Source organism: Antechinus flavipes, chromosome 2, assembly GCF_016432865.1.
Source record: "Antechinus flavipes isolate AdamAnt ecotype Samford, QLD, Australia chromosome 2, AdamAnt_v2, whole genome shotgun sequence".
Lineage (NCBI taxonomy): Eukaryota > Metazoa > Chordata > Mammalia > Dasyuromorphia > Dasyuridae > Antechinus > Antechinus flavipes.
The window spans coordinates 341796036-341816917 of NC_067399.1; the positions used below are offsets into that span (position 1 = coordinate 341796036).

The following is a 20882-nucleotide window of genomic DNA, read 5'->3' on the forward strand; positions in this document are numbered from 1 at the left end:
CAACTTGTGACATTTGTAAGGTACTAGCATTTTCATATATAAAGAGCTTGGTTGTATAAGGGGCAAAAAAAAGAAGTTTTATGAAAAAGTGATAAAATTTGAATGTAAAAAACCTAGTTTTCAAATAAACTGTGAAAAGAAATAACAGATTGTTGGAAGGAGAAATTGAGAGGATCTGTTTGAGGACAGAGATATGACAAGCTGCAGGGCACTGTGTTCCCTTAACTCATCTGCATTTTAGAGCTTGAGAAAGTAACTCACAAAATGATAAATCAGATAAGTGTGTGAAGATTATGGGATGATTGAATAAACAGTTTGAGAACTGACTGAAATTTTGTGAATTTACCATGGAAGGAAGTGATGAATCAATGATCATCAAGAGATTCTGATTTGGGTTAGCAGAAGTGGTGAGTTACCCAGCAAGAAGTAGAAGAAACAATGGAAGGATCAATTGGAGGTGACTTATTAAACAGGATAATCGGTTTACAGGAAAATTTTAGCAATTTGTTGGAATATATTGTTTGACTGGAGAGAGGATGAAGCTCATTGGAAGGTACATACAGCAGAGGTATCAAACACGTTTGACAAATTTAGGAAGACTTATATGAACTGATGCAGAGTGAAGTAATCAAAACCAGAAGAAGGAGAGTTCCCAAGGGGGGTTGAAATCTGATTAAAATGTAAATGGAAAATATTTAACAAAAGAAACAAAAATATAATGAAACATTTCATTTTAAAACTAAGTCAAAATGTGGATTGCAGAGATCCCCAAACATGATTTAATAGCCCTCTTTTTGAATTTGACACCATAAAAGGTAAACCTCTTCAAAAGTGTCAGTTATTCTCTAACATTTCTGATTGATGGAGTAAGGTTTTGTCTATACTTTGCTGTTAGAATTTACATACATATAATTAGACAAATCAGCATTTGGTTGACTAAAGGACTGCCTCCCTGTTTAGTCTTTGTCTGCTTTGCTGTAGGCCGAGGTTGAAAACATATTTGACAAATCAACTTCATGTTGAGTGAGGAGTTAGTTAAGCTCCTCTGTATTGCCCAGAGATCACTATAAGAAGCTTTGTAGTTTTCTGGCTTAAAGAAACTACTTGTCATTACAATACCATGATACTTCCTTAGAACCCCTTTAAAGAAGATGATGAGTTTAAAATGTTTATCACTACTTCACCAGTTCAAGAGTTCCTAGTAGGAGAGTAGAGGGTCAGATGCTTGAGAAGCAAATTGATTCTGAAAGGATCAAAGACATTAAGCCCTATAGTCCAGAACTGTGAGATACTTTGAACATTTGTTATGTCATAAATGATGTCTTTCCCTGCTAGATTTGTCTCTGTCTACTCTGCCCCATGAATTATTGATAGAATGTGATGATCCAGGTCTATGTACTGATTATTTTTATTTTTACCTTTATTGAGTAACTATGATATTATTACTATTGTTTTTGTCTTATCAGTAAGTAAATGTTTTATGCTTAAGAGTTAATGATATTATTCTGACTCATTTTGGTCATCAATAGGTCATAGGTCAAGCCTCATTTGGTCATTGTTTGTGTAATAGATTGAATGTTAACAGCAGTTATTCCTGCTTTAGCTGGAAACCCTGAGAATCTTCCCTTCCCAGATTCATTCATTTATTTATTTAGATTTTTTTGTAGTAGGCTAAAGAGGAGAATTGCTACTGAGCCTTAATCACTAAATGGGTGTAGCCTCAGTCAAACTGAAACCAGATGAAGATCTTAGGTTAAAAAGACCAGTCACCCATTACATGCAGGACCATGCCCTCCCTCATTTAAATCCAATTCACTTGCATGTCATGATATCACCTCCCTGATGTCATGGTTCTCTTCAAACAAATAACAAACAACAAGAAGATGGAAAACACACTGGTGGGAGTTCAGGATTTAGAGTGACAGACTGTGTGAGGGAGCTGTAATCCCCCCATAACATAGCTAGTTAGTGCAGTGGATAGTATGTTGGAAGTGGAATCAGGAAAACTTGATTTCACCCTGAATTCAAGTCTTTTCTCAAACACTTACAAGCTGGGTGACCCTGGACCAAGTTACTTAACCCTGTTTGCCAAAGGTTTCTCTTCTGTAAAATTAGCTGGAGAAGGAAATGACAAACCAATCTAGTATCTTTTCCAAGAAAACTCCAAAAGGGATCATAAAAATTGGGACACAACAAAAATGAATGAATACCAACAAAAGGAATCTGAGAAAGTTTGAATTATTCCTTTATGATGGTAGTCCTTCTCTGAGGACCCAGACCTGTCAGTGTGAGAGCAGACTGAAAGAAAGCCCAGAGAGAGAGAGAATGAATGCTATAATATAGATATTTACCATTAGGATAATATTTTTTCAACATCAACTTTATATTTGCTTCTCTGCAACTTCTACCCATTACTCTTGGCTATTTCCTCTGGAGCCAAACAATGCAAGGTTAATTGCTCTTTCACATGACACACCTTCAATTATTTTTTTTGACCTCCACATTCCCAATTCCTTCAAATCAATTCTTATATGGAATGGACTCAAGTCCTTTTTTCATGCCAGATTTCCTTCCTCTGGATGCTTATCTGTTCTCCTAGATTGTTACCCAAAGTTGAACACAATTCTCAAGATATGCTCTGACCAGGACAGGACTTTTATTATTCAGTTGTTCAGTAGGGTCTGTTTGCAACTCTGTGGACTATGGTTTCCTGGCAACGATATTAGAGTGGTCTGCCATTTCCTTTTCCAACTCATTTTACAGATGAGGAGAGTGAGGTGCCCAGGATCACTCAGCTAGAAAATGTTAAGTGTTTGAGGTCGTATTTGAACTCAGGTCCTCATGACTTCACAGACAGTGATCCACTGTGTCACCTTGGAAGTTGATTTTTTTTTTTTTTACCCAAAGACTAAGTTTATCCCTATTAAATTTCATCTAGTTAGATTTAACTTGGTATTCTAAATTTTTCAAGATCTTTTCCGATTCTGACTATCATTCTATGATAGCTATTCTTATAGGTTTTGAGTCATTTGCAATCAGAATCGAAATGAAAATTTTCAGATGATGAAATTAAACCCATCTATAGTTATAGGAAAAATGCTCTAAATGACTACTGATTAGAGAAATACAAATGGAAACAACTCTTGAGGTACCACCTCACACCTCTCAGATTGGCTAAGATGACAGGAAAGAATAATGATAAATGTTGGAGGGGATGTGGGAAAACTGGGACACTAATGCATTGTTGGTGGAGTTGTGAATACATCCAGACATTCTGGAGAGCAATTTGGAATGCCCCAAGGATCATAAAAATGCATTTTGACTCAACAATGACCCAACAAACTGGGTCTGTATCCCAAGGAAATCTTAAAGGAGGGAACTCACATGTGCAAAAATGTTTGTAGTAGCTCTTTTTGTGGTAGCAAAGAATTGGAAAATGAGTAGATGCCCATTAATTGGGGAATGACTGAACAAGTTGTAGTGTATGAAAATAATGGAATATTATTATTATATAAAAAAAGAACAAGTTGACTTTAGAAAGGCCTGGAAAGATTTACATGAACTGATGCTGAGTGAAACAAACAGAACCAGGAATACATTGTATACAGTAACAGCAAAAATATGCCATGATCAACTATGAAAGACTTGATTCTTCTCAGTAGTTCAGTGATCAAAAGCAATTCCAATAGACTTTTGACAGAAAATGCCATCTGCATCCAGAAGAAGACTAAGGAGACTGAATGTAAATCAACACATGCTATATTCAATTCCTTTTTTTTTCTCTCTTACAATTTTTCCCCTTTGCTCTGATTTTTCTCTCCCAATATAATTCATAAAGTAATATGTATTAAAAATAAATAAATTTACTAGGAAAAAATGCTAGAATCGTAAAAAAATAATAATTAAAAAGGAAAAAAGCTATTTCCAAAATGTTTATAGTTATTTTAAAATATAATAGTAAATAGGTATATATCTCAAGATAATTGACAAAGAGTAATGCTTCATATATATCAAAATATTTATAGCAGTACTTTAAGTAGTAGCAAAGTATTGGATACAAAATAGCTTGCTCATTGATTGGGGAATGGTTAACCAGACTGAGGTACATGAATGTAATAAAGTGTTAGTGTGTTATATGAACATGTTGAAAACAGAGAAGCATGAAGACACATAAACTGACGCAAAGTAAAACAAACAGACCTCGGAAAACAATTTGCATAATGACCATATTGTGACCAGAAAGAACAATAAACATAAAGTGATAAAAAGGTGAATATTGCAAAATTACAAAGAATATCCTTAGACCCAAAGAAGAGATAGAGAATATATCTCTCCCTGTTCCTCTGCAGATGTTGGGATCCATTTGTGTGGAACATTGTGTGTTATGTAAGATTTTTTTCAACATCTTAATTTTTCTGATTTTGCAATTCCCTTTCTCTTTTTCTTTCTTTTTAAAAAGTTCTTTGTTATAAGGGATGGCTTTTCTGGGAGGGGAAAAGAAAAGGCTATGAGGGAAATCTGGGCAATTATGTCCAAATAAAATAAGCCAATAAAATTGATTGAAAAAAAAAAAAAGAACAATTAGATATATGCGTGTATTTATGAAACATATATATTTATATATATACCAAAATAGAATCTAATATTCATCAATTATGGATATGTGATGGAAATATTTCTTCATGGCCATTACACTAGGAAGAATGGAGGTAAAAAACCTACAGAAACATGGAAAACTTTATGAAAAAATGTAAAAGGCAGAAAAAGAGGGCAATTTTTGTGCACACTACCACAACTTTATATAAGAAAATTGTATTCTTTTGAATGTGCACTGAAGAACTGGTAGGAGTCACAGAGCAAGTTACATCAAGTTTCCATTGATGTCTTTAAGTGGGTATTTTTTATTGTTGTAAAACTGATTTTTAAAAAATGATGAAAATATATCTCTTATATCAAATATTTTCCTCTTTTCTTTAGAGTATTTACACAAAAAGACCATTGTGATATTGATTAGTGGGAAGACTTACTGGAGCTCACCAAAAGCAGGTGATTGTTCCTTTTCGATCACTGATACCAAACAGCTAACATTTATATAGCACTTACTATGTGCCAGGCACTATGTTAAGCAATTTACAATTATCTCATTTGATCCACACAGAAATCTGGGAAGGTAGATACTGTGTGGGACGGGATCTAGATCCCCTTCCCCAAATTAGCTATTCAGAGACATCTTCAGGTACAAAGAGAAAGTATTTATTTAGTCCCTGCAGGGAGAGGCTCAGCACATCTGAGAAGCATCTCAGCTCCCAACATATGCTCGACTTAAGCCAGAAGCAGTAAAGCTGGTTAAATAGGAAAAGACCTAAGTCTTTTCATTGGCTAGACTAAGAGGAAGTAACCATCATTGACTCTTCCTGTGGTCACATCACTTCCTGTCCTTGACCTAGGGTCTTGGCCTTTAGAAATCTCTAGGTCTAGAGATCATGTGACTTCCTACAACCGGGCTCCAAGATCTGACCTTCTGCAGAACTCTGGGAATAGGAATCATGTGGCTTAGGCCTAGTCTCATAGACTTCTTGAGAAAGCTTCACCTACATCTCACTACTACTATTATTCTCATTTTACAGATGAGGAAACTGAAGTAAACTATTTTTTTAAATTTAAAAATTAAAAACAATTATTTTAAAATAGCTAATTCTAAACATTTAAACTTTAAAAATTTTAAAAAGGTCAAATGACTTGCCAATGGTCATAGCTAGGAAGTGTCTAATGAGGCCAAATTTGAACTTAGATTTTCCTGACTTTAGACTCATAATGATGTTTGTAGAGGCAAAAAAAAACAAAACAAAAGAAACAAACAAACAAAAAAACCCCAAAGTAAATGACAACTTAAACAGGAACACAAAGGCTGTTTGTCAAGATAAGTAAGAATGGAAGACATTGGGTATAGTCTATTCTCTAATTTTCACATGCAAAGAATCAACCAGCAATATAAAGAAGTATTGCAAGAGGTCAGAATTCAGGTACCTTTGGGACCATAGGGAGAAGTTTCTAGTCCCTGGCAGCTAGAAGATAAGGGAATTGTGGTGAAGGGAAAGTCAACATAGCTATAGAAAAAAGAAAATTGAGTGTGTGAGATGTTCTTCCTCCATACTTTCCTTAGACATCAAATCTACCACTTAACTTGCTTGGGGGATAAATTATTATGTTAAGAGTTGAAAAGAACCTTTGAGATCATATATTCTAATCCCATTATTTTTCAGGTTCAGAAATTGAGGCTGAAGAAAATTCAGGCATTTATTCACTGTCTTAGTTTATTAGTAGAATTGGAACTAAAATGGATTGAGGTCTTCAAGTAATATGTCAGCTCCTTGGACAGTGATCATAGGTCTAGCCATTGAAAGAATTAGGGGATGTGTGGCATCAAAGTGAATACAATTGAAGGCATCTCTGGGGACAGAGACCATTTATTAAGTTTGGCTTGGAAGTTCAGGACTTAAACTCTCCCAGAGGATGATTCCTTCATAGTCCCAGTGGAAGGATATCAAGAGCCAGATAATGAAGGCCCAAATTTAGGTTGAGCCAAAAGGCTGAGTCACAGGTTAAGCTTGAAGATTATTGTTTGTACTGATCCAATGGCATTGGATTCTGTAGTTCACCCTGTTATACATACATAGCACCTTTCCTTCCTATGTGGGCTAATGTTGCTTCTGGAAAAGATAGCATTCTAGCAGAACCAGGGAAGAATGAGTAAGCAAGTAACCAGAGAAACTTAGCAGATTAGATCTTCAGATGGCATTCAAACTCTTTTGATTTGTGACTGTTAATGAGCACAGAGTTAGGCCATGGTAGGAAGGGACTAAAGAATAGGTTGTCACAAGATGGCAAAAGTAGACTCCTCACCAAAACAGATTCAGAACCAAATCAAATGAGAATAGAACAATAAAGGAATGAATGGAGAACCCAGTTCAGTATTTGGGATTTAGCTATCTTATATTTTAAAGGGACATCTTACTCAGCCCAAGAAAGGGCTCAAGAGGCAGGAAAGCTGGTTCTTGAGGACAATGAAAAACCTTTTAGCATGTAAGGAATGAGGAAATATAATTGCCCTGCAAGTCAAATGCTCTAGAGAATACCAGAACAAAATGATTTTCTTTAGGTATTCCAAGCCTCTTTGCCGCTTTCTCTGCCCAATGGTAAGAGAATTAAGAATCTGTACCTCAATTAACCATGATGATTGTAGATCTAATTTTAAAAAATATGTACTCTCTAAATTAGCTGGTTGGATAAACTGAATTTGACATAGCTATTGATCCCATACAGTGAGGATGTAGCATTAGCTTCTTTCTGATGCTTCAAAAATTCTAGTACATTTTAAGATATTATGTCCTTTTCAAAGAAAATGGTTGGACTGATTAATAGAATTATGTTTGTGTCTCTAATCTCTTCCCCCTCTTTACTCCTTACTCCCTTTTCTCTCCAGTACACTGACATTGTAATTATCACAGCCAATTCCTTCCTGTTGGGTAGTATCCAACAATTCTACCATTTCCTGAATTCTTCATTGTTTTGGATATTAGCCCAACTCCAATAGGAATAGGACTGTAAGGGGGAAGTCTGTAAACCAACACTTTAGAAGCTGGAAGGACCAACAACATGGTACTTAAAAGGCTGTAAGAAAGTGAGCATAAAAATCATAGATCACAAGAATATTTGCCAAGCTGTATTGGTGCAAGCACTTTGCCATTTTATCTCAAAGCATGTTACAATTTTCATTGTCTTGATACTGCTCCTAATGTTATCTCAAACAAAACTTTTTCTTTCTCACCTCCAAGTTCAATTCTAAAATAGGTCCCTGAAAGCTACCATGCAACAATTAATCAAATAGTTGCCTAAATTAGAATGTAGGAAGTGACTAGGAAGAATAACTATTGGGGGCTCACAAGACTTCAAAGGGAAGGGGCGACAAATACAATACCCACTTTGACTTTTCTAGTTTTTCTAAGGAGCACCCAAAGCACTCTGCATCCCAAACATATGACTTTCCTCCACAGGCATCTTAACCCAATACTCCCAGGAGGCTGGCTAATTTCTGTGCTTGTACCTATTTCACTGTTAAGAGAATAGTCATAAGTACATTATAATTCACATTTATGCTTATGTATGAATTTGTATATCTAATACCTTGACAAATGTCTCCAAATCATTCCAAGTACACATAAAAACACAAGGCCAAGGAAGTCATGGGGCAGTCCTGTGGCTTGAGTATGGGGATGGCTACTAGAATCTCCATTTTTGTCTGCTCTAATACTAACTCTGGATCTGTCCATGAAGTTACTTCCTCTTTCTTTCATGGCCTGCTTTTTTGGCTGCCATGTAATATAACCATCAGTACCTTTTTTCCCTCTGGTTGGATACTTGGATTAGAAATTAGGGCTATGAGCTTCAGGGCCAGAGAGTTTAGCATAATTTTTCTCTGCATTTTCCACCAGTTATGCTACTTTTTGGACTTTGGAACTTTTCATCATGTCCTCTCTGGGCACCTTCTAGCTTCTCCCCTCCACTCTCCTTATATGCTCCAATTTTTCAGCTTCCTTTTATGCTATCTTCCCAATTAGATAGTTAACTCCTTGAAGGCAGGCACTGACTTTGTTTTTATTTGAATTCTCTGTGCTTAGCAGTGCTTGACATATAAAAGGCACTTAATAAACATTAATAAATAAAACCACAGTGGGCTATATTATGGTGAGCAAAATGATCTAATAAGTCACTTTCCTCACAAGAGAGTTATACCTGAATTAGGATTTAAGCCTAATTTGATACAGAATATTTATAGATGGAATAAAGATATGGGCTACAAGAACAATACTCGTTCTCCCTATTTTAACTTATCGGGAAAAAGGAAATCATTTAGAACAGAGTTGAGAAGACAGGTTGTTGCAAAGAGATGAGAAATAGCACTCTTCTTGTTTTATAAGGGAATATTGTAGAACCACTTTCCCATATGTTAGCAAAGTTTTCGATTAAGTATTTTATACTATTCTTGTGGAGAAGATGGGAATATGAATAATAAAATCAGAACAGATTCAGATCTGGTTGGATGACTATACTTAACAGTAGCTTGGCAAAATGACAATTTCTAGTAGACTACCTCAGGGATATGTAGTTGGCCTAGTGCTTTATCATGTTTATCAGTGACTTGGATAAAGATTTAAGTGTCATGCTCATCATATTTATAGATGACACAAAGCTTTAAGGGATAGCTAACACACTGGATGACAGTCAGGCTCCAAAAGGATCTTAATAGAGGAGAGCACTGGGATGAATCTAAGATGATAATCGATATAAATGCAAAACCTTGCACTTGGATTAACATATTTAATTTTGAAAATATAAGATGGGGGATAATCATGAATAAATTAAGTGGATCTGAAAACATCTTAGGGTTCTAGTGGGTTTAGGGCTTTACAAACAAAGATTTAAGTGTGATGCGACAACTAAAAATGTTAATGCAATCTTAGGGTGCATTAAGAGTGACATAGTTTCCAGGTATAGGTAAGTGAGAGGTCACCACACTGTATGGGACCACAGTTTAAAGACATTGAAAAACTGGTTTCCAGAAGATGATGAAGGATCTTGAGCAGATGACACTGGAAGATTAGATGAAGAGATTCAACAGTTAGAAAAGAATACTCAACAGAGATCTGATAGTTGCCTTCAATTACCTGACAAGCTATAATGTGGAAATTAGATTTATTCCATTTCATCCCAAAGCACAGAAATGATGAGAGGTAAAGAAGAAAATTTAGGGTTGATGTTACAAACTTCAACAATCAGTTATCCAAAAGTGGAATGGATTTTCAAGAAATGATAGATTTTCCCTTCCCTGGAGAAATTTAGAAACCACATGATCATATGTCCAGGATGCTGCAGTTGGATTTCTTTGATGAATGGATTAGATGATTACTGGAATTTCTTTATAACTTTTTTATGGTTCTATCTATAATCTATATTCTTTCTTGTTTAGCTAGAAATTCAGAGTATCTCCCCTTCTCTTATCTCCCTCCCCCCCCCCAATTCTATATACTATGTTTATTGCTCTTCTATGAACTCCACCCAAAAGCTTCTATCTTCACATCTATAAGCTCTCAGAGAGACCTGTAGACTAGGCCCATGCTATTCCCCTAAGTGCTGCTAGTGGTTTTTCCTTTTTCCCAATTCCATTCAAATCCTATCTCTTTTGTGTCACTACCATTTCAGTTTCTCCTATTATTAACTTTAGTTTATTTGAATACAAAGTTTCATTTGAAAAGTCCACCTTCTCTTCCCCCCAGTACAATTCTACTAATTGATTTCTTTCATAGCAACATTTTAATTCACCATTCCATCCACCCTATCAGTGCTTGCAAAATGTTGTTTTCTCTTAATTGATTAAATCTATTAATAAAACAACAGAACCCAACCCTTCCAAGACATCATGCTTATCAAAACCTGTTATCCTTAATGTTAATTGTTTATTAATTGTTTAGCTACTTCTTGATCTAAACATGATTTTTAAAAATGTACAGAGAAACCCTACAATCCATTCAAAACCATTCTATACAGAACATTTCTGGATAAATGTCCTGTTCAAATCAAGAGCTGGAGAATTTCAATAGCCTGTGACTAATTTCTCTTGCATTTACTTAGCTTATTGTCATATCAAAGAATCCAGCAACCAAAGTCAAAAAGAATTTTGCTGCCCCAACTCCCAAAGTCTGATTCGTCGGGAGACAAATTGTTGTGTGGGAACACAACTACACTGACAAGTGTTTGAAAACATAACAAAATAAACCATTGGGCATTATTCATCCTTTTAGACTTGAAGTTTCTTTCTTTCTTTTTTTTATGTAATCAAAATGAAGAGCTCAATGATAAGAAATAATGACATCAGAGTACAGTTTTAGTTGGAACCAACTATACTTTGGATGCAACAATCTGATCTAGTTTTTCTAATTATTTAGATTTTCTTTCTCTTGCCACCCTCAATAGCCTTATATGGTACTTTTGTACATTCTAGCGACTCAATACTTTTTTTTAATTCTTAAGATCAAATACCAGTTTGAGATTCAAGGAGGAAATGTAGCAGCATGAAATGAATGAAAAATAGGGGATGGATAAATCATAAGTTTGAGATATTATTCCCTCATTTCACAGATGAATAGATGAGGGCCAAGATAACCTTTGGTGAAAAGACCTTGGATGAAAGCCTGTTTTCCAATTCCTACTTACGTTCTCTTTCTACTACATCATATTTAAGGAAAAAAAAAAAGATTAAAGATTCCTGTTTTCAGGAATGCGCTAAGATTAGGGAAGCTTGGAATTATCACAACCTTGAAGAGAAAAATCACATTTAAAAAAAAAAAAAGGTAAGATAGGAAAATCTGTGAAAATCACATACCAGAAGAGATGCTTGGTCAAAATAACTTTCACAGATTAACTATAATAAAAGGACTTACAGCTTATTCTCTGATAATTGTATTTTAATTGCTATGATTCCTACTATCCTACTGTAAGATCTCTTCATGGCCTTCAGATGATTAACCGGGTTCTCAAAAGTTATCCCTTCCAGTGAAGAATATAGAGGGAAGAAAGCAGAGTCAAAAGCATAACATTTATAATTACTTGTTCAATCATGGTTGACTCCTCATGACCCCATTGACCATACTATCTATAGTGTTTTTTTTGGCAAGGATTAGCGTTGATTTGCTATTTCCTTCCCCAATGGATTAATATTAGGTGACTTGCTGAGGATCGCATAGCTAGTGACTGAGGTCATATTTGAACTCAGATTTTCCTGATTCTAAGCCTAGCACTCTATATACTGAGCTATTTAGCTGCATCTATTAAATATAATAAGTCTAAAGTAAATGAGAGCTCCCTTTGCCCCCCATAAAACCCCCATACATACATAAAAACCCAACCCTCAGTTCTAATAAGTCAATGTTGGTACTATGCTACTAAAGTTAATGTACACTTATCTTCCTTTCTTCAAGGATCAATACATTGTTTGAAGGAAATGTACTTTGTAAGTTAGATTTGTTTTTTGAATCAAATTAAAATGTGTCAACATATTTTCAAAAAAGATTTCCTAACAATTTAAAATCTGGGAATGAAAAGCTAGGGTTTTGAATACTATTGACAGCTTTTATCAAGCTGGAAAGGTTTTGGATACAAAATCACTATTAGACTGTAGGTGGGCTGTTTGAGAACCAATTTAATTAAGTTCAGAGACATTACCAGATTGACTTCAGGACTTCACTGTGGAGGAAGTACAACATACCAATGAAATAATGGGTCCTTGAAGTATCAAACACACAGCAATCTGCAACAGATCTATTTTGAGCAGGTTCACTTGACATGTATTTCTTACCTCATAGAATTGATGCACTCTTGCAAAACTGGCTGAAAAGCAAATTTCTATAAAGTTAATTCTATACTTCTTTTCTCTTTATTTCCATTATAAGATATCTTCATGGTGGGGTGGCAGTGGAGAGAAGCACCCAAATGATTGGAATTGAGATGTTTTCATGAAGAAACAGCTACACACTATTTAACTATAAATATGGCATAATTTTCTGGAGTCATAATCTAGTACTTCATTTTTAAAAATTATTTTCCTGATTCCTTTTTCTATTACTGTAGTCCTGCAAATAGGCATTTCTATAACACACTAAGCCCCATATTTGATTTTTTCAGTCTATTCTAGCCATAAAGGGGTTAAGAAAATCCATTTCTGCTATCTATTCATACCCACATATTTCTCACTTTTTTTTCTCCTAGGCTCTTACTAATTTTTGCACTTTTTATTCCAGAAAGTTCAAAATGTCAAAAGTCAAAAGTTGTTCCCAGGCTGAGCAAGCATGAGCTAATTGAACAGCTAAAGATTAAGATTTGAACTCAGGTTTTCTAATTTTCAAAACCAGCACTTTTTTTTCTGATATAATATTGCTGCCAATCACTTGGTCTCAGTGATAATGGAAATCAAGTTGACATACCTCCTTTCCTACATTTTTCCTTCTTGATGATTTCTGATCCATGATTAGAAATTACAGTTAAATTGACAATAAACATGAAATGCAAGGTTCTTATTTCCTCTCAGTTCTTAGGCAGCCAAGTCTGCTAATGAATTGGATAGCTTTCACCTAGCTGGAACTACTTCCTCTCTTCCTCTGTTCTTGAAGAGTTAAAATAGGAAGAAAGGGTATATTTGGGCAACTCAGTTTTAAGGAAGAGGAATACGTGAGCAGTTACTAGGGGATAATAGATTTATTTTTGTACATACATGAGAACTTATTACTAGAAGAGAAGAGCAGGGCTTCAGGAAAGGCAAGGTACTTTGCCATACAAAAACAGGAGTAATTTTGAGTATGTTAAATCAAAACCAATTTCAATTACTATTTAAACCAATCTAGAATCTCATTTGCCTGCTACATCAAAGAAAAAGATAATAACTGCGGCTAAGAAAAAAGTTTTAAGTGACATTTTCTACTTGCCAGTTAGCTATCTGAATGCATAGGATGCAATCCTTTGTAAAAGTTTTGTAGAAAGTAAAGCTATAGCTAAAGCTCTTTAATATTATTCTGTGCCTTTGACAATCATTAAAATATCACTATTACCCAAGCTATTTTGGGGAGTAAATGTGGTTACAATATCATCTCCAGATTAGTCTCATAAGCCCTGAATCTGCAACTGTGGAAAAGGATTTCAGAAAAGAATCTTCTATTTTTAGGACTGTCTTCTTGAGGAATCAAATCTCTTGTGTTGTGCAGAATCTTTTTTAGAATACCTTCTAGTAAGTGATGCAGAGAGAAAAAAGCAGAACCAAAAGATGTAAAGATTACAACAATGTAAATCTTAAGACAATGACAGAAAATAAAACTCAGATCTAATGTAAGTTAATGTTGGAACCGTACTGTCAAAGTTAATGTGCACAGCCCTCTTTTTTTTTTTTTTTTTTGGGGGGGGGAGAGAAGATAAAAACTTTTTTTTTCAGAGAATGTACTTTGTAAGGGGGTGGGAGTTGTTTGGGTATATGTGTTAGGAAGTGTTTGCTTTATCAAAATAAAACACATTATTTTAAAAATGATGTAATTTTAAAAACTGAAATTTGGAGTATTAAGAGAACAAAGAGTATCATGGTCATTAAAGTTCATTTCCATTAAAATTCATCTCTTTTGACTGAAGACTAAAAAGCTAACCAATCAATAGGCTGAATGCTTCCCTTTTTCCTTTCAGAGATTTGGATAAGGTGATTGCAGCAAGGTTTAAAGACCCTGAAAGTGAAAGACAAAATTTTGCAGTTTAAGAACTGCAACTACCAAACTGGCTATCTTCAAGGAAACACAAATTTACCTCTCTAGGACAATTGACTTCCTTGGATAAAATTGCTTCTGGTCATTTGTTATAGAGAAAAACCAAAAAAGGAAAAACCTGAGAGGTAGCAGAGAAACACACATTGAATGATTATCTTTTGTATATGAAGGATTAAAAAAAACTTTTCAATTTAATAAAACTTTGCAAAAGCAAAATTCTTAAAAATTACTTGGGCTTATCAAACCAGAATTTACAGTGATCTGTGTATAATCAAAGAAGACAAATCAGAAAGCCATCTTGATTACAAATCTGAAAAAATTCTAATGGTTGTTACAGAACTTTTCTTCCCCTCTTCCAATAAATAACATTTGCTCAATTTTGAGTCCTTCCCACTGCTATTCATACTGTTGATAGAAAATATTTCCTCTCCCCTCTCTCTAAGGGTGTTTTTATACATAAGTTGCATCATACCATGTCAGGTATATCTTTAGCTTTACAAAAAGCTTGGTAAGATGACACTCCCCCTTCTAGTTTACCATTTTTTTATGTAGTTCCCTCAATGCCTAAAAGTAGTTAAATTTCTTTCTTCTCCGAACTTTGGACTTCTCTTTTCTCACTATCACACCTTCATTACCTTTCTCCTTCCACAAACCTATATGTCAGTCAGGTTTTGATATCCTAAAGACTCCTAGCAAAAGGAAAATACTTTGCACACTAAAAAAGATCTGGTTGAAAGTCAGATACTAATTTGCAGATCTGGTTTCCAGCACCTTTTGAGACCAACAGATGATTTTCTTTTTTTACTCCTTTGCTCACTCTAGATTTTCTTCACTTTTCATGGATCTCTTCTTCTCCAGCTGATTATTCCATGGATTATATTGGGCATATAGAACCATGTTCTATATTTCAATGCACATCAAATATTTACTGTGCTCAGGTGATTCTAATCACTACATGGCAGCACTGTGAGTCTTTTGGTCTTTTCCCTTCTCCCTTCATAAAATTCAAAGCACTGCAGCTTTATCTAAAGAACATTAATTTATGATCAACTCATCTCCTTACATTTTCTGTCTTGTAGATTATCCAGCTTAACAGGAACTTGATACTTCAGGAAGAACACTACAATGCAGGAGCTGGATCACGGATCCTATCATGAGCAATTCTAAGGGAGTTTCAAATCAGATCAAGTCTAGTCAATGGGATTTGTGACAAAGTAACTGTATACAACACTACTCTTTTTCTCTTTCAACTAGATATTCCTCTTCACTTGAATGGCTCTTGGTTGCTCATCAATGAGAATTCATGTTAGTAGCGAAAGTGTAAAGCTCCTAAAAACTTTCTTCTTCTATAAGAAATTCTTCTTCTACAAGTCTAGCCCTCAACATATGGAGCCAAGGAAGCACCTGCTGGCTTTTGTTCAACTGGGATCTAAGAACTAGCACCATATTGGTTACAGCGCATGACCCACATGTAGTTCCAATTTAATGTCTTCATAAAGGTTATGTTGCAGCATTACCAAACTTGAAAACAATGAAATTTATTAGGAACACATACTCTCCCTGAACCTGAAAAAGGCCATTCTTTCCTATAACCTCTCATTAGTATGAAGAATGTTTTAATGAAATATATCCACATTAAGTGCTTTATGAAAAAAGTGCTACATATAGAAAACATGGAAGGCTTCACAATTTTCAAAAAAGTGACCATGCTCTTCTTCTCATCAGCATGGTCAATGGACTGAACAACTTTTCATTAGCTCTCTACTCTGCCCCTTCGAATGCCACATCTCTACAATTCCTGCTCCAAACAGGATCTCATGTAGCAGTCATCCCTCTTTAAGACCAGAATATCTATGGCGTGTAAACAGTGAGGTGGCAAAAAATATATACATCTATATATTCTTTCAAGTGGAGAACTAAAAGAAAAATCTAATTCAACAGTCAGGCAGAGAGGCTGAACACACACACACACATACACACACACACACTCGCGTGCGTGCACACATACACACACATTTTCTCTCTCACACACACGCCTGTGTGCACACACACACAAGAACAAGCCAAATGTCTCAACAAGGATTTACTTTAACAGAACCTTGCACAGGTACACTATACTCAAGTCTCACTAATAAAGGAGTCACTTGAATTTTTTTCTTTATACAGCACAAGCCATTGGCCAAACACTTAGACCCATCGCCGAATGGAATGGAGCAGCATCATAGACACAACATTTTAGACCCTGGCTCTATGTGCCTTTAATACTTTTTTCCTTTTCCTCTGTATTTTACTAAACAGGGTTTTTTCTTGTTTTTTTCTTTTTTTTTAATAGGGTTCTTTCTGTAGGCTCTTTTTTCCCCCTCTTGCATTTATCATGTTTTTAATTTCTTCTCTGAGCAGGAATTTTCTGAATCTGTATCTTCCAACTCCCCCCGGTGCCTTTTGAGTCCGCTTCGCCCATGGCTGCCCCTGATGTCTGGCAGATGAGGTTCAGTTAGGTCCTCTTTTGTACCAGTGCTGTGGTCCTCACAGTCCATTTCAGATAGATGGCAGTCTTTGTGCAAGAGTGCTCCAGGTAGAAGCACATTGTCATTGTCAGCATCTGAATGTCCTGGGGAAGAGTGGGTGACTGCCTCTGACTCCCCAAAGTTCTGTCCATTGTTGTGGAGGTGAAGGGGTCGAGGATGGAAGTGTCCATTGTTGTGGTTGGGACAGACAGTTTCAAGGTTTCTCTCCTCACTGTCGTCAGACTGGGTCCTTGGACAGTTAGTGGGTCCACTTCCGAGGGCCAGGCAAGATCCTTTGGGAGCTGTGGATAAGGGCTGCTCCTCAGACCTCTCACTCAAGGCTTTGCAAATGGACTTCCCATTGAGCTTCTTGGTCTCAAAAGTGTGTTCCAGGGAGCTGGAGTTACTGGTGCTCTGGGATGTTCCTTCTTGTTCTTCTGCACCTGCATGGCTGTCTTGATCGCAGCCTGGGCCGTGGCTAGGACTTGTGGTAGGACTGCCTTCTTTCAAAGCTTCCCTGCCTTGCCCTTCAGTAGGGAGCTCCTGGCTGCCATGGGGACTGGCAGCACTCAAAGCACTTCTGCTGGATGAAGGGGCGATGTGGCTCTTCTCGCTTGTCCCAGGTTTCCCCTCATCTGCCTCCCCCGCAACTCCTAAGGAAGTCTCTTCATCTTTGCTAGTTGAATATGAGATGTAGGAGTAGTGAAGCCATTTGTAAGCTTTGTAGATTTTCCGCTCCACTGACTCCATGTCGGAAGCTGGGGACGCCCGCCCTGGGTGGGTCTCTACGTTTGAGGTGCTGCGCTCTGGGGAGGAGGCTGGGGAAGAGGAGAGGTCATCTACCTTGATCTGTGGGTAGTCGTAGTTATCTTCTCCAATATAGGTCCCGGTGTGCTTTGCTGGGGCACCAGGCCTGTCATCTCGTGGAGGCTTCTGTCGCCGTCTCATGGCGTTTCTTTGGCGGGTGGACGTGCGCCTTTCATTTAGCTCCTCCTCATCCTCAGTGCTACTGCTGCTGCTGGAACTACTAGACTCATTTTCTTCAGGACTGGGTGATCTGGGTCGGGGGAAGAGGTCGGTATCCAGCTCGGCCTCACAAGCGTTCTCATCGGAATCTGACTCATTGGAGAGGGCCAGGAGGCGCTTGTCTTGGTACCTCCGCAAGGCAGACAGCCGCTGCTGTCGCGAGGCCACATCTTCACATGATGAGGGTGGGGGTGATGCTATCGCTGTGGCTCCAAGGGGTCCCAGGTGGAAGGCGGTGTCGGCTGGCTCGTTGGCCACAGGGGGTGGAGAATGGTGCAGGGAGGCAGAGGACTCGGAATCGCTGTAACCTGAGCGCTCGCTCACCCCTGCATGCAGCTGCAGGATGGTGCTCTCACTGAGGTCGCTATCGGAATCTGAGCTCCAACCCTCAATCTCCCGGCGTACCAGAGAGTCAAAGAAAGCCATCATCCGTGGGTCTTCTTGGACTGACTGGTTGGCGTAGTCGTGAGACAAGCCACTCCCACTGTTCAACACAAGGCTGATGTATTCTTCATGGGTATAGAGACAGCGGGAGTCATCTTCAATTCGACCATCGAGGTCTCCAGTGCAACCTGGTTGCTTATAGGGACTCCATATCTGGAAGAAAAGAAAAAGAAACAGATCTGAAAATATCTGAAAGTTAATGACAACACAGGACTTAAAACTCTTGCCCTCTCTTACTTTTACTTCACTCCTTCCTATTAAAAAAAGTTTAACATTGTGATGATGCCTTTTATCTTCTTACATCATGGTTATTATTGGATATAACTTACTCTGCCACTCACTGTGTGACTTTGGGGAAGTCACAACCTGTTTGAGCTTCAGTTTTCTCATTTCTCCAGGGGAGGGAGGAGAGAAGGAGAGATAAAGAGAGACAGGGAGGGGAATAAAGGGGAGGGAGAGAAGGAAGGAGAGACAAAAAGAGACGGGGGGGGGGGGGGGGGGAGAGGGGAAGAGAGAAAGAGAAAGGATTAACCTAGGCAACATGGTTTCCTTCCAACTCTAAATGTATATATAAAACCATTGCCCTCTCTACTTCTGTGTCATTTGGCAAAATACATGGCCTCTCTATGCCTGCTTCCCTCCATCACTTTGCATGAGATAGCAATCCAGACAGATGGATACACTTCTCTATTTTCTTCCCAGTGTCTCCACTCACTCCTGCCCTCAAATCCTTCAGAGACCAGTACAGTATAGTAGAAAGTGTAATGAATTTGGGAGCAGAAAACTGGAGTTCAAATCTCAGCCTTGTTGAGTAAATTACTTAATTTTTCTAGGTCTGAAAAATGAAGGGACTGAACTAGATGATTTCTGAATTTCTTTTTAACTCCAAATTAAATTACAGGTAAGACAATGTAGAAATTAGTTCATAAGCATTTATTAAGCATTCACTATGTGCCCAGCATCATGCTAGAGATACAGATAAGGGTAAAGACTATACATTCTCTCACAAAGTTCATAAGTCTAAGGAAGAAAAACATAACTAAAGGGCCTTCCACCCCTATGAGGATTTGAATTATCTTTAAGAAAAGCCAAGGATATTGAGAGGAAAGAGAGCACTCAAACATGAGGAAGAGACAGTGCAAAGGCAGATAGCAGTAGCATTTGAAGACTAGAAAGGTAGGAAGGAGAGCCAGGTTTAAAAAAAAAAAAACTGAAAGGCTTTAAGTGTGGAGCAAAAGATTTTATATTTGATCTGTGAGGTAAGAGGGTGATGCTGGAGTTTATTCGGGATGGGGGAGTCTGACAGGAATGAGAGTGGGGATGTGTGACATGGTTAACATGTGTGCTTTAGGAAAATCATGTGGGCAGATGAATAGAGAATGGACTAGAATGGGAAGAAATTTGAGGCTGAACTGAAAGGCTATTATAATAGTCCAGGCAAGAAGCATTGATGGCCAGAATTAGGGTGATGGATTTGCAGGTGAGGAGAAGAGAACATATAATAAGAGGTACTTATTCATTTACAACATCAATAAGATCTGGCACTGAAGTAGATTATGTATGTAAGTAAATATATGCATTATATAATATGTGTATAGATATATGTGTATATAGATGTAGATATATATGTGCTATGAGTAAGAGTGAAGAGTCAAAGATGGGACTAAGGAAGTCTAGGTGATCCGGAAGATGCTAGTACCCTTAAGAGTAACAGGGAAGTAATCAGGAAATAGGGAATGGACATTTTGAGAGGAAAGAGAATGAGTTCTATTTTGGCAATGGTCAACATGGGATGCCCATGAGATTTAGTTTGAGATGTTCAAAAGACAGATGGTTGGAGTTCAGGAAAAAGCTTGGGGCTAGACTTACAGAACTGGGGAGCTTCTGCATTGATATGTTAAATGAACCCATGGAAACTGATAATATCAAGAGAAAATATAGAAAAAAGAAGAGAAACCAGAGGCCCTTGGAAGACACAAATGGTTATATGACAGGGATAAGGATCTGGATGAGAAATGATCATATGGTGGGAGAACTAGAAAACAGCAGTATTACAAAAACCTAAAGAAGAGGGTACTCAGAAGGTAGTAATTAACAATATGACATGCTGTCACAAATTGTGACAACTGGACAAGAACTGAGAAAAGGACATGAATTTGCCAATTAAGAAATCACTTGAAAGTTTCAAATGAATGATGAGATAGGAATCCAGGTTGCAGAATGGTTAAGAAGAGAGTAAGAGAAAAGGAGATAAAGGCACTTTTCTCAAAGAGTTTGGTTGAGAAAGGAAGGAAAGATATAGAATGACAGATGGTATGGTTGAATCATTAAATTTTTCTAAAGGATGGAGGAGATACAGAAATGTGTGTAGGTGCAAGGAAGATATTAAGAGATAGGGATAGAATTAGAGATTAGCAGAATTATAGGTATAATAGTAGGGTCAATTTGCTGGAGAAGACAAGGGTTGATTGAGATCAAGAGACAAAATCTTACCAAGCAAACTTCTCTTTAGCACTATCCCACATCACATCTCCCTGAGAGTTAATATTTT

At 37.1% G+C, this 20882-nt stretch overlaps 1 protein-coding gene across 1 annotated transcript in view; it reads right to left on the reverse strand.

Moving 5' to 3' along the window:
* Positions 1 to 16422: 16422 nt before the first annotated feature.
* DCAF5 (DDB1 and CUL4 associated factor 5) overlaps positions 16423 to 20882 on the reverse strand; it is a 141112-nt gene continuing 136652 nt past the window's right edge. The window contains exon 9 of the mRNA XM_051977893.1: positions 16423 to 18484. Coding sequence (XP_051833853.1) covers positions 16727 to 18484 — 1758 coding nt within the window. The 3' untranslated portion in view covers positions 16423 to 16726. The remainder of the gene's footprint in view (positions 18485 to 20882) is intronic.